The following is a 15,517-nucleotide window of genomic DNA, read 5'->3' on the forward strand; positions in this document are numbered from 1 at the left end:
AAAGATTGTCTATGTGACGGCCATAGAATACCCTAGAAGTAAGAAACCTGCCCCCCTCCCAAACATGGAGGTACTCAAACTCGCTCATGTAAAGGTTGGTATAGCTAGGTGCTAACCTGGTCCCCGCGCCCATATCCATGACTTGAAGATAAAATGTGTTCAAAAAAATAAAAGAATTGTGAGAAATTATGAAGGAAATTGTAGCCAACAAAAAGGAATCTAGTTTCTGACTCAGGTCACAATCTCAAGATAATTTGGATGCTATGTGCTGGATACCTAGTGAATGAGGAATGTTTGTATATAATGACTTGACATCTAATGCAAGGAAGGTGTAGGTGTTGTTTATACGTGTGCATGCTGTAGCCATCCATATAAAAAACTGATTTACTACAGGTTTACCCTCTTACCGATATCTCCTGAAAGAGCCATACTATTAGGCTAATTTATTAGTGAATCATAGCCTTCTTTATATCATACAAAATTGGGATTTGGGAATATAAATATTTTTTTTAATATATATATTTTTTCATATATAAAACTTACTACAAGTTGAGTATCCCATATCCCCAAATAATCCGAAATATGGAATATTCCGAAATACAGAATTTTTTAAGTGAGACTGAAATAGTGAATCGTTTGTTCTCTGATGGCTCAATGTACACAAATGACCTTCAGGCTGTGTGTATTAGGTGTATATGAAACATAAATGAATTGTGTGTATGTATATAAACTTTGTTTAATGCAAAAAGTTATTAAAAATATTGGCTAAAATGACCTTCAGGCTGTATGTATAAGATGTATATGAAACATAAATGCATTATGTGCTTAGACTTAGGTCCCATCGCCATGATATCTCATTATGGTATGCAATTATTCCAAAATACATAAAAATCTGATATCCAAAATACTTCTGATCCCAAACATTTTGGATAAGGGATACTTATCCTGTATATGCTAACCCCCATTCACTTTTTCCTGTATATCACATAAGCAGTCCGATTAGATCATTTCAAATCATAATGGATAAGTGGCAAAATTATTTTTATAAAATGGGAATTTTGCTATGGGCCCCAGTATGCCTAGCTACTCCTGACTTTATGTTTAAACACAGGCAATGTATTAACTTCACATCTTCAAGTACAGTATAAGAGACTTTTAAGTCTAAGCTATGCTCAAATTGAAAGACAAGCAGTATGTACAGCATTTTTTTACAGTATGAGTGTAACATACAGTATAGTAGCACACCTTTTGGGTGGCTACACACAAGAGATCTGTTTTGTAGGAGTGTCATGGGAGTATCATGAGCTACATGCTACAGCTCCATGAAATTCTGATTCATGCATACATAGAATGGAAGACTTTATCTGGCAGATCTCTTGAACCTAGAAAAGGGATTGGTGCAAGTGCTGAAACTAATGATGATGATTGCAGTAGTTGGCTTAAAAACAGTGAGTGGCCAAATGCAAGGATTGACACATTACCTAAACAGATTGTTACAAAAATATAAGGTAGTAACTCAGAATTTCTAGGCTTCATGCAGAAAAATCCACTTTGTGCCTGACTCAGACTCAGACCCCGTAGCAACAATATGGTATGCAGTCAGAAATTCAACATTCAAAATGTGGACATTCTCAATGTCAACAGCAGAAGGTCGACATTGATGATGTGGATCAGGGTTAAAATTTTAACATCATCAATGTTTACACCTACAAATGTCAACATTGGCTGAATGTCAACATAGGAACTGATGACAATGTCATAATATCAACATTTCCATTTGGGCTATGGTTAGCATTAGAATTAGGGTAATGGTTAGGTATAAAATAAGCCTAAAAGCACATTATCAACATTTCAACATTTACTTGATGACTATCAATATGGTTAATATCAACATTACAGCCATGTCAACATTCTCATGTGACATTGTGAATGTTGACAAAATATACCACACCCTTCCAAAATGCCTTGTCCATAGCCTGGATTAGTAAAACATATCTTTCTATAGAATTGAAACATTTATGTTGGGTTTGACAATGAAATCATTTTCTAAAAACGAATCTGTCCTCTGCACCAGGAAAGACATTTTTTTTTTATTTACATTTTGTTACTATGACATTTTAACTCTTGTCCTTGGATTTTTTCTCCATTTGCAAACCATTGTCAGATGTCATAATATAAAAATCAATTTTAAATTATAATACGTACCGGTATTGTTGAGTCCAAACAGTAGGGGACAAGAGATTGCAAAGGACAGGACCCAGACTACAGCAATCATGACAGTCACTCTACGCTTGGAACTGTAGCGTGTGTTGTATAACATTGGCATTGCTACTGCTGTATACCTGAAACAATAAGACATTGTTATGAACCTGGTCAAACCCAAACTGCAATATACTGTACATGAAATGAATACCAGAGTTGTCATAAATATATCAGAACAACAGTAGTGTTGAAAAGGTTATACTGTTGTTTTATTTATGAACAGGACACTATCAGCATGAAATAATGCAATAAAACAATAACTAACTGGTCTGTAGTAATGCTGAGAAAAACTTCAATTAATTTGCAAGAATCTGTGACAAGGAGCTGTGCAGTCCAAAGCAAGGCAGTTTGTATTTGCAGCAATGAAAGTTTAGCAGACATGAAATCCTGTGTAATGTTCAGAATTAAGACTAGAGTCCGGGGCTGTGAGTAATCTGTAACTTAAAACATTATACTGGGGGTTATTAAAATGTGGACAGAGCTGCATTGTGATGCGCAAAGTACCAATTATTGGTACTTTGCACATGCACAGGACCCATTCTGCTTGTGTGTGAAAGGATCCTAGGGTGAAGAACTGCAGCAGACTCTCAGTGATTGACAATCAAACAGATTCAATTCAAACAGATGTGGCTTAATAAGAAGGTCAATGAACAAATGGCTAAAAAGAGGCGTGCTTTGAAAGCATTTAAGTCTGACAGGAAGGCGGAATCTTTCCAGTTCTACAAGGAATGTAACAAAAAATGCAAAAAAAAATTAGAGCAGCTAAAATAGAAAATTAAAAACAAATCACAAAGTAGACTAAAACAAACCCCCAAAAGATTTTTAAGTATATAAATGGTAAAAGGTTAAAAAAGGAGAATATTGGACCATTAAAGGGCGAGTTGGATGTCTTGAATAATGATGATAGGGAAAAAGCAGAGTTACTGAATAAATTATTTTCATCAGTTTTCACGAGAGGACCAGTTGACGAAAGTACAGCACAACATAAACTATAATAATGAACCGTTGCTAAATACTTGGTTAAACGAGGAAGTAGTCTGGGAGAGACTAAGTAAAATTAAAATAAATAAATCTCCTGGGCCTGATGGACTTCACCCCAGGGTACTTATGGAACTTAACTCAGAGCTATCGAGAACTCTATATATGATTTTCAGTGAGTCAATTACATCAGGAATGATACCGAATAACTGGCGTATAGCAGAGGGCCCAATATTTAAAAAGGGAATTAAAACTCATCTTGGTAACTATAGACTGGTAAGTTTGACATCTATAGTGGGGTAAATACTGGAAAGTATATAAGGGATAGCATACTAGAGTAATTGGATACCTCCAAGGTTATTACTAGGAATCAACATGGTTTTGTGAAGGATGGGTCATGTCAAACTAACTTAATAATCTTCTACGAGAAAGTGAGCTCTAATATTGATCAGGGTAAAGCAGTGGGTGTTGTCTTTTTGGACTTTGCTAAAAGGCTCATGGACCAGAGGCTCCCCACCCCTGCATTAAATGGAATAATGGTGAGTGGAGAAGTGAGAGGAAGTGCTTTATTCAGTGGAATGGAGCAGGATGCCAACAGGGGATGGTAAGAATTGATGAGGAGTGGTCAGGCAGTGAGGTGCACTGCTAGGGTGAGAGAGTAATTGTATAAAGAGAAAGAGAGAGAAAGAGAAAAAAAATAAAGCAAAACACTTTACCCAGGGAATACTAGCTATAACAGCTAGTAGATAAGACAGCCCAGCCATGCATTTAGTTTGCATCTTCCAATGGTTAGTCCCAAGTAAGGTGTTACAAATATACAATGTATCAAAAGCTTTTTTACTGAGTAAACAATTGATATATGTCCTGATATACAGAAAGCAGCAGTTCTCTATTTTTACCCATACAAATGTACATTATACAGATGTATCCATATACATCTTTACTAAAATCATGCCAAATAGCCAAATTTGACATGTAACAGACTTTGCGCTTTAGCCATGCCAAGATTTCTGCCAGAGACTTTTCTTAAGATTTGTATCTTATTTGTAACACTAACATGACTAAAGTACAATGCAAGTTTACACTTTCTACTAGTGCTGTCATTTCATGTACTTCTGTGTGCTAAAGGCAAAATAGAGATCCTACAGTGTATGAACTCTTGTGCCAGGTATCATGATGCTTAATCTGAGACTTTACACTATTTCCTCTGCAGCAAAAGTACTATCTTGTGTGCATGGAACACGATTCGTGACTTTTTATGTGGTTACATATTTATTTAAAGTAAGATTATATTGTGGGTAAACAAGGTAATCAAATATACATAAATGGCTTCACTGATTACAATAGTTGCAACAATAAGTGTTCAGTATAACTTTTATGTATCACACACAGTTTACTCAGTAAATGAGAATCCCAGAACTGATGCTGTGAACGCAAATTGAATTAGGATTCAACACTCATAAAAATACAATCACTGTGTTATTTAAAGTAAAGTTTCTTTAGCAAATAATGTTACACATTACACTAGCAACAAAGTAACTTTTTTATTATCTAGTAGAACTCCCTCTTCTATTCCTATCACTGAACTACATACATTAACATAAACAATTCCTATTTAAGATCCTTAGAAACACAATAAATATTTTCCCTAAAGGAATTTAACATTTTCTGGCCAGGTACCCATGTGTTGGCTACACATGTAGTCTGTTATTACAGTACATCCAGTTTTATTCCCTGCTGTTTATAAAGGAAGAAGAAGAAACAAATAATTCCAGCGCGTCAAAACCACCTAATTTATACAATATGGATCATATGGATTGAACTTATGCTGCTCTCAACCGGACAGTACTGACCTATCCACATAAAAACGTATTACGGAAGATAACAATTAATTATCAGAGAGCGCATATAGCTATTTAGCTCAAATTTATTATATATATAAAATAACACACATATATACTAATTAATACAAATAAATATAAATATAAACTCATATACACATATAAATAAAAAATCAATAAATAAAAATCAATAAAAATGCCCCCTGCTGCAGCGGATACCTGGACGTTATTCTTATGCCCCATGTTATCCTCTGACGAAACCGCACTTTTACATTGGCGGAGAAACGCGTAAGGACCGGGGCTTACTTCAGATCAGTGTCCCTCCTGTTATCAGCGGCTTACGAGCAAGCAATATCCCTTGGTGCCGTTTCCGTCTGCATGCTGGTCGACTGTGGTGACTCTCCGGTACACCTCGCCAAAGGTGTTTCCCTGCAACTGTGACTGAGATCTGCAACGGGGGCCGTCCACGGATACCTAAAGGATATACTCCTGGCTGTGAGTATAAAGTGGACATTTGCAATCATGGCCCATCAGCACAGTGGGAATGAATGAAAAGGTCTATTTGACACAGATACCGGAGTATAAGCACTTGAAATTCTTGGCCGTTCAGCTACATTAATTAACGGAGTGGGAAGCTGGTGCTATTAGATATATAAGGAGACCTATTAACAAGTACAAAACGTCTACAGCTGTTAAAAACAACAGGCAACAAAGTGTTCCTATATTAGACGGTACACCGTTCAGGACTCTTTAACTATTAATAAAATTGTACCAACTACAAATCTGGACATAAGAATAACGTCCAGGTATCCGCTGCAGCAGGGGGCATTTTTATTGATTTTTATTTATTGATTTTTTATTTATATGTGTATATGAGTTTATATTTATATTTATTTGTATTAATTAGTATATATGTGTGTTATTTTATATATATAATAAATTTGAGCTAAATAGCTATATGCGCTCTCTGATAATTAATTGTTATCTTCCGTAATATGTTTATAAAGGAGGGTAAACTACTGAGTCTGTTTACTTGTTATCTTTAAAGACAGTTGAGTTTCATTTCTACACATAAACCCACAACAAATAAATCCAGAAATTTAGTTTATGTTTTGAACGTAAGTCAAAAGTCTCCTCCAGCAGTTTGTAAAATACAATCTTTTGGACTCTCTCTGCTTTGATCATCTTTTAGAATACCAACTCAATTTTGTATGAATTTTACAAACATTTCCTTTTTCTGGTTCCAACAAAACCGAAAGTATGCCGCAGAACTGGAAGTACCAACCAGCCTGCTATTTAAACCCCTGAGAAGAGCAGGAGCCATGACACTTGCCCGTAGGAAGAGAAATTCTCCAAATGCGTTGGAAGGCTCCTGATATGCCATTTGGACTGCCCTGACTGTATTTATTACTGATCAGTTCCTAGAGCGTCCAAAACCTCTTGTTTTATATCTTTAAACTGGATACCATACTACTTTAGGTAAACAGTTCTTTTTTTGGCAATTTTGACCTGTATCTGTCATGTTATTTTTTGGATTTTTTTTACTTGAAATTATACTTTGAATAAATTGTATGAGTTTGTTATTTTATAATCCCTTCCATCCAGTCTTAAAAGCACGCAGGGTCACTGAATAGAACAGTACTGCAGTCCTTGGCCTCACTATTCCAAGAAAATGGGGGTGACATGCTGGCCACCCCCTTCCCTCATGTCGAACACCTTTGCCTGTCAATCAGGCAAAGACATTTGCATATCTGCACCGCAATCGCAGGAGCCATTCTGCACATGCAAGTGTGCGCAGGACTCGAACATCTGGGAAATGCAGTAAGGATCTCATCAGCGATCCTTACTGTAGCCCATGTATTAACTACTCAATGCTATCTGCCTATTGCAAGTTAGATAATAAGAGCAAGTGACTCAGTCACTGTCATAATTTACTATACATTTTTGTAAGTTATTCCAACTTTTGGGAAATAAAGAATAGAAAAATATTCCAAAATGTTAAAAAATAATAAAATGTGCGGCAGACAAGGCCATTTTGCAGACACTGAGGGGTAAATTTGCTATGTTGAGTGTGAAAAAAATTGTAAGGTAATAGATCCAAGGGGACACAGAATAATAATAATAATCAAACCAATAGTTCACAAGGTCAAAAGGTAGGTGGGTTCCAATATGTGTGAAGTTTCCTCCTCTTGCTCACATGTCCTCCAATCGACAAGGACATGCAAATAAATCAAAATAAAGAAACACTGTATAGTATTTTCTTGTTTATAAATATTTTACACATCGGGGTTGAGAAAAGGAATTGTGAAGAGATAATAAGTCTGTGTTGAATATAGCTCTCATCACCAAAACAAACATATTCAGGTGTACCAAAAACCTCACTTGGCAAGTGAATGAGATGTACATACAGTATAAATATTTACTTAAATAGTTATATTTCACTATCTTTCAAAATAATCTGATAATACCAATCATCAAATGCTGGTTCTAAAAGTAATGGTTACCCCTATGTAATTTTTCCCCATAGTTTTAGAAGCAGGGCAGGTTCCAAGAGCATGGTGCTGATTCATTACATATGGAGACCAATAAGAAATTTTTCCACTGTATTTTTTGAACCAGGGCCAGCTCAAAGAGCCTGGGGCTGGCTACACTTGTGGGGGAGGGGGACCCCATGCCCTTTGTTTTTTATGCTTTTTTACACAATATACACCCACAGAAACCTGCACAGATCTCACTGATCTGTGTCGGCTTCATATTCTGTAGTTTTTGTCTGCCAAACTCGACTTCTTACAACATAAGAAAACACGATTATGGAAAATAAATAGTAAATACCCATGCTTGATTTTGAAAAATGCTCCCATATCCAATTGATCATCACTGTATTTAGGGCCTGATTCAGACCTGATCGCTGTCATGCAAAATCGCACAGTGGATGATTTTTGAATGACTGCGCATGCATATGCACTGCAATGCGCAGGCGCGATACCAACCAGCGACAGAATGGTGCAAAAATTTTGAACGCTAAGCATACGCAAGGTGATTGAAAGGAAGTGGAAGTATGTGGGTGGTAACTGCCCATTTTCTGGGAGTGTCAGGAAAAACGCAGGTGCTTTCTGGGAGGGTGTGTGACATCAGCTCCGGCCCCGAACAACCTGTCTCTATCGCACTGTAGGAGTAAGTCTTGGGCTACGCACAGGCTGCACAGACTGGAAAAATCATTCAATGGTGAGTGAGTTGCAAATGAATTTGCAGCTGTCCGCTGTCTGGCAAAGTTTTTGCACAGCGTACGCATGCATTCGCACATTTGCACATGGTGGGTTATTACTCTCTATGGGCGGCGAGTATCTGATCGCAGACCTCTGAAAAAATGCTGAGGAGCAATCAGGTCTGAATTAGGCCCTTAATGTCTGGCAATCTTAGGCAAAACATGATTCTTAGTAAATTTACTCCTGAGTTCAACTTTTGCTTTGATATTCCACAGAAGTGCTATTTAACACTGAATTTGTGCTGTAAATTTGTACAGGAGTTTACAAAATGAATGGAGCTAGGATGATAGTTTTCATTTAAAGCACTGTATGTTTTTGGATTGGAAATTTCATGTGGAATGAAAAAGGCAGGGCAAATTCCACAGAAAACACAGGGAGTAATTCTGAGTTGATCGCAGCAGGATTTTTGTTAGCAGTTGGGCAAAACCATGTGCACTGCAGGGGGGCAGATATAACATTTGCAGAGAGAGTTAGATTTGGGTGGGTTATTTTGTTTCTGGGCAGGGTAAATACTGGCTGCTTTATTTTTACACTGCAATTTAGATTGCAGATTGAACACACCACACCCAAATCTAACTCTCTCTGCACATGTTATATCTGCCTCCCCTGCAGTGCACATGGTTTTGCCCAACTGCTAACAAAAATCCTGCTGCGATCAACTCAGAATTACCCCCACAGAGACAAACTTCTGCTAAATATGCAAACTTTTGCAGCTAAATGTGGAATGAAGTAAATATTCCACTGAATAATTCTAAAGCTTACTCTCATCTCTACTTATATGGTAGTCAGTTACTATTCTAATGACAAATATGAATTCATGGCTGGTGTAGGGGATTATACTGGAATTTTCTCAGCCCTTGTGAAGAGTTTGTTCCTCAGAATTTAATATGACTTGTCATTGCGAATATGTCCGGTGCTTACTGATCCCCTAAATTCTACTGTGATATTTTCATGATAAAACAGATTATTATATTTAACTTATTTATTATAATTCATAAACTGGAAAGTACAATGCCTTATTTGTGACATTTCAAAGTATTAGAAGTTCCACTAGGGAAATCACATTCAGGCAGCTGCAAGCAGAAAATCAATGTTATCAAAAAGCATTATGAGATGGCACAAGCTCATAAATATTTCCATCTTAACAAGTCTGAGTCTTTCCAAGTGTACAAAAGTGCTAACGCACATATATAAAAGATAGAGAAGGCCTACACTAGTTACAGTAAAAGTCTGGTTTTACTACAGTACAGTATGTCATTATTCTTTTCCTTTTAATAGTACAACCCTTGCACTTTGTCTACTCAGTAGGGACATTGGTTCACAGAATTTCTTGTTGAGAAGCCAGAAGTTTCATGCTGGAGAGACACATTGTACAAACTGCATTGTAATGTGTTAATGTTTAATTGAGTTCCCTGCAGTTTCTAAGACCGCAAAATCTATTACATCAGGAAAAGCTGACTACTTTCCAAGGTAGGTAATTTTATATGAAGACGAATTTAAATGAAATGAAAAGTGTAGTAAGAAAGGAACTATTGTAACAAAGGTAGGTAGAAATGGTGGTGGAAACAGACTAATTATTTATACCTACAGTAGAGTATGTCATTCTCTCCTTTTAATAGTGCAGTCCTTGCACTTTGTCTACTCAGTAGGGACATTGGTTGGCAGAATTCCTTGTTGGGAAGCCAGAAGTTTTATGCTGGAGAGGCACAGTGGCATAAATCTTGTATTCCAAGTGACTTCCTCACATATAAGAATGTCTACCACCATTATCGTAATGCTCTGGACACTGCCAAATAAACATATTTCCAAATTCTCATCTCTGCCCCAAGCCTCTAACCCGAAACAACTTTTTAATACATTTAAAGCATTTCTGAACCCTCCCTCACCCATCCCACCAGCCACTATCAAGACACAAGATCTTGCTTCTTACTTAAAGGACAAGATTGATAATCTGAAATGAAATGGTATGCTCGTCCTCAGTCAGTGACCTGCTCAATTCACTAGCTGAACCCTCTGGCACTTTCTCTTCATTTTATCCCACAAATGAAGATGAAGTTTCATCACTCTTCTCATCCTGCTTTTCTACTACCTCTCCTCTTGATCCTACACCCTCACAAATCAGTAATTCTCTGTCTCCTCTGTTCATCCTAAACTTAACTAACATCTGTAATCTCTCACTCTCTACTGGTATCTTTCCTTCACTGTTCAAGCACACAGTGATTACTCCCATTCGGGAATTTTTTTTTCTCACTATTTCAGGTCTATCTTTGGGCTGCACCCCCTCTGTGGGATGTCGTAACTGGCACAATAAGACTCTATTCTAGATTCCAAACCATCAAGCGTTCCCTGAAAACTCACCTTTTCAGGCAAGCTTATCAAATCCCAGAACTGCACAGAAAACTTTCAGAAACTTCCCTTTATAATTGCATCCCAGTTATACAGTCCACGCATATTCTCACATATTATCTCTTTCTTCACTTTCCCATTCTCCTGACCCCAGTTCATCATTGCTGTGTGACCATGTCATACAGCCCAGCAAGAACTTTTGCAATTTGGTAGACAACTATGTAATAGATACAGTAGTACCTATCTTTGTGTATCAATTAGTGATGAGCACCGGAAATTTTTCGGGTTTTGTGTTTTGGTTTTGGGTTCGGTTCCGCGGCCGTGTTTTGGGTTCGAACGCGTTTTGGCAAAACCTCACCGAATTTTTTTTGTCGGATTCGGGTGTGTTTTGGATTCGGGTGTTTTTTTCAAAAAACCCTAAAAAACAGCTTAAATCATTGAATTTGGGGGTCATTTTGATCCAAAAGTATTATTAACCTCAATAACCATAATTTCCACTCATTTTCAGTCTATTCTGAACACTGAACACCTCACAATATTATTTTTAGTCCTAAAATTTGCACCGAGGTCGCTGGATGGCTAAGCTAAGCGACCCAAGTGGCCGACACAAACACCTGGCCCATCTAGGAGTGGCACTGCAGTGTCACCCAGGATGGCCCTTCCAAAAAACACTCCCCAAACAGCACATGATGCAAAGAAAAAAAGAGGCGCAATGAGGTAGCTGTGTGAGTAAGCTAAGCGACCCTAGTGGCCGACACAAACACCTGGCCCATCTAGGAGTGGCACTGCAGTGTCACGCAGGATGGCCCTTCCAAAAAACACTCCCCAAACAGCACATGACGCAAAGAAAAAAAGAGGCGCAATGAGGTAGCTGTGTGAGTAAGCTAAGCGACCCTAGTGGCCGACACAAACACCTGGCCCATCTAGGAGTGGCACTGCAGTGTCACGCAGGATGGCCCTTCCAAAAAACACTCCCCAAATAGCACATGACGCAAAGAAAAAAAGAGGCGCAATGAGGTAGCTGTGTGACTAAGCTAAGCGACCCAAGTGGCCGACACAAACACCTGGCATATCTAGGAGTGGCACTGCAGTGTCAGACAGGATGGCAGATTTAAAAAATAGTCCCCAAACAGCACATGATGCAAAGAAAAAAAGAGGTGCACCAAGGTCGCTGGATGGCTAAGCTAAGCGACCCTAGTGGCCGACACAAACACCTGGCCCATCTAGGAGTGGCACTGCAGTGTCACGCAGGATGGCCCTTCCAACAAACACTCCAAAAACAGCACATGATGCAAAGAAAAAAAGAGGCGCAATGAGGTAGCTGTGTGAGTAAGCTAAGCGACCCTAGTGGCCGACACAAACACCTGGCCCATCTAGGAGTGGCACTGCAGTGTCACGCAGGATGGCCCTTCCAAAAAAACACTCCCCAAAAAGCACATGACGCAAAGAAAAAAAGAGGCGCAATGAGGTAGCTGTGTGAGTAAGCTAAGCGACCCTAGTGGCCGACACAAACACCTGGCCCATCTAGGAGTGGCACTGCAGTGTCACGCAGGATGGCCCTTCCAAAAAAAAACCCCCAAACAGCACATGACGCAAAGAAAAATGAAAGAAAAAAGAGGTGCAAGATGGAATTGTCCTTGGGCCCTCCCACCCACCCTTATGTTGTATAAACAGGACATGCACACTTTAACCAACCCATCATTTCAGTAACAGGGTCTGCCACACGACTGTGACTGAAATGACGGGTTGGTTTGGACCCCCACCAAAAAAGAAGCAATTAATCTCTCCTTGCACAAACTGGCTCTACAGAGGCAAGATGTCCACCTCATCATCATCCTCCGATATATCACCGTGCACATCCCCCTCCTCACAGATTATCAATTCGTACCCACTGGAATCCACCATCTCAGCTCCCTGTGTACTTTGTGGAGGCAATTGCTGCTGGTGAATGTCTCCACGGAGGAATTGATTATAATTCATTTTAATGAACATCATCTTCTCCACATTTTCTGGATGTAACCTCGTAAGCCGATTGCTGACAAGGTGAGCGGCGGCACTAAACACTCTTTCGGAGTACACATTTGTGGGAGGGCAACTTAGGTAGAATAAAGCCAGTTTGTGCAAGGTCCTCCAAATTGCCTCTTTTTCCTGCCAGTATAAGTACGGACTGTCTGATGTGCCTTCTTGGATGCGGTCACTCATATAATCCTCCACCATTCTTTCAATGGGGAGAGAATCATATGCAGTGACAGTAGACGACATGTCCGTAATCGTTGTCAGGTCCTTCAGTCCGGACCAGATGTCAGCATCAGCAGTCGCTCCAGACTGCCCTGCATCACCGCCAGTGGGTGGGCTCGGAATTCTGAGCCTTTTCCTCGCACCCCCAGTTGCGGGAGAATATGAAGGAGGAGATGTTGACAGGTCGTGTTCCGCTTGACTTGACAATTTTGTCACCAGCAGTTCTTTGAACCCCAGCAGACTTGTGTCTGCCGGAAAGAGAGATCCAAGGTAGGTTTTAAATCTAGGATCGAGCACGGTAGCCAAAATGTAGTGCTCTGATTTCAACAGATTGACCACCCGTGAATCCTTGTTAAGCGAATTAAGGGCTCCATCCACAAGTCCCACATGCCTAGCGGAATCGCTCTGTGTTAGCTCCTCCTTCAATGTCTCCAGCTTCTTCTGCAAAAGCCTGATGAGGGGAATGACCTGACTCAGGCTGGCAGTGTCTGAACTGACTTCACGTGTGGCAAGTTCAAAAGGTTGCAGAACCTTGCACAACGTTGAAATCATTCTCCACTGCGCTTGAGACAGGTGCATTCCACCTCCTATATCGTGCTCAGTTGTATAGGCTTGAATGGCCTTTTGCTGCTCCTCCAACCTCTGAAGCATATAGAGGGTTGAATTCCACCTCGTTACCACTTCTTGCTTCAGATGATGGCAGGGCAGGTTCAGGCGTTTTTGGTGGTGCTCCAGTCTTCTGTACGTGGTGCCTGTACGCCGAAAGTGTCCCGCAATTCTTCTGGCCACCGACAGCATCTCTTGCACGCCCCTCTCGTTTTTTAAATAATTCTGCACCACCAAATTCAAGGTATGTGCAAAACATGGGACGTGCTGGAATTTGCTCAGATTTAATGCACACACAATATTGCTGGCGTTGTCCGATGCCACAAATCCACAGGAGAGTCCAATTGGGGTAAGCCATTCTGCGATGATCTTCCTCAGTTGCCGTAAGAGGTTTTTAGCTGTGTGCGTATTCTGGAAAGCGGTGATAAAAAGCGTAGCCTGCCTAGGAAAGAGTTGGCGTTTACGAGATGCTGCTACTGGTGCCGCCGCTGCTGTTCTTGCGGCGGGAGTCCATACATCTACCCAGTGGGCTGTCACAGTCATATAGTCCTGAGCCTGCCCTGCTCCACTTGTCCACATGTCCGTGGTTAAGTGGACATTGGGTACAACTGCATTTTTTAGGACACTGGTGAGTCTTTTTCTGAGGTCTGTGTACATTTTCGGTATCTCCTGCCTAGAGAAATGGAACCTAGATGGTATTTGGTACCGGGGACACAGTACCTCCAACAAGTCTCTAGTTGCCTCTGCAGTAATGATGGATACCGGAACCACGTTTTTCACCGCCCAGGATGCCAAGGCCTCAGTTATCCGCTTTGCAGCAGGATGACTGCTGTGATATTTCATCTTCCTCGCAAAGGACTGTTGGACAGTCAATTGCTTGGTGGAAGTAGTAAAAGTGGTCTTACGAGTACGACTTCCCCTCTGGGATGACCATCGACTCCCAGCAGCAACAACAGCAGCGCCAGCAGCAGTAGGCGTTACACGCAAGGATGCATCGGAGGAATCCCAGGCAGGAGAGGACTCGTCATAATTGCCAGTGACATGGCCTGCAGGACTATTGGCATTCCTGGGGAAGGAGGAAATTGACACTGAGGGAGTTGGTGGGGTGGTTTGCGTGAGCTTGGTTACAAGAGGAAGGGATTTACTGGTCAGTGGACTGCTTCCACTGTCGCCCAAAGTTTTTGAACTTGTCACTGACTTATGATGAATGCGCTGCAGGTGACGTATAAGGGAGGATGTTCCGAGGTGGTTAACGTCCTTACCCCTACTTATTACAGCTTGACAAAGGCAACACACGGCTTGACAAATGTTGTCCGCATTTCTGTTGAAATACTTCCACACCGAAGAGCTGATTTTTTTGGTATTTTCACCAGGCATGTCAATGGCCCTATTCCTCCCACGGACAACAGGTGTCTCCCCGGGTGCCTGACTTAAACAAACCACCTCACCATCAGAATCCTCCTGGTCAATTTCCTCCCCAGCGCCAGCAACACCCATATCCTCCTCATCCTGGTGTACTTCAACACTGACATCTTCAATCTGACTATCAGGAACTGGACTGCGGGTGCTCCTTCCAGCACTTGCAGGGGGCGTGCAAATGGTGGAAGGCGCATGCTCTTCACGTCCAGTGTTGGGAAGGTCAGGCATCGCAAACGACACAATTGGACTCTCCTTGTGGATATGTGATTTCGAAGAACGCACAGTTCTTTGCTGTGCTTTTGCCAGCTTGAGTCTTTTCATTTTTCTAGCGAGAGGCTGAGTGCTTCCATCCTCATGTGAAGCTGAACCACTAGCCATGAACATAGGCCAGGGCCTCAGCCGTTCCTTGCCACTCCGTGTGGTAAATGGCATATTGGCAAGTTTACGCTTCTCCTCCGACAATTTTATTTTAGATTTTTGAGTCCTTTTTTTACTGATATTTGGTGTTTTGGATTTTACATGCTCTGTACTATGACATTGGGCATCGGCCTTGGCAGACGA

At 40.5% G+C, this 15,517-nt stretch overlaps 1 protein-coding gene across 1 annotated transcript in view; it reads right to left on the reverse strand.

Moving 5' to 3' along the window:
- The window catches only part of DRD2 (dopamine receptor D2), a 684,149-nt gene that overhangs the window by 77,692 nt on the left and 590,940 nt on the right, over nt 1-15,517 (reverse strand). Inside the window, exon 4 of the mRNA XM_063943186.1 lies at nt 2,206-2,342. Within this exon, the coding sequence (XP_063799256.1) occupies nt 2,206-2,342 (137 nt within the window). The remainder of the gene's footprint in view (nt 1-2,205; nt 2,343-15,517) is intronic.

The sequence above is a fragment of the Pseudophryne corroboree genome, chromosome 10, assembly GCF_028390025.1.
Source record: "Pseudophryne corroboree isolate aPseCor3 chromosome 10, aPseCor3.hap2, whole genome shotgun sequence".
NCBI lineage: Eukaryota > Metazoa > Chordata > Amphibia > Anura > Myobatrachidae > Pseudophryne > Pseudophryne corroboree.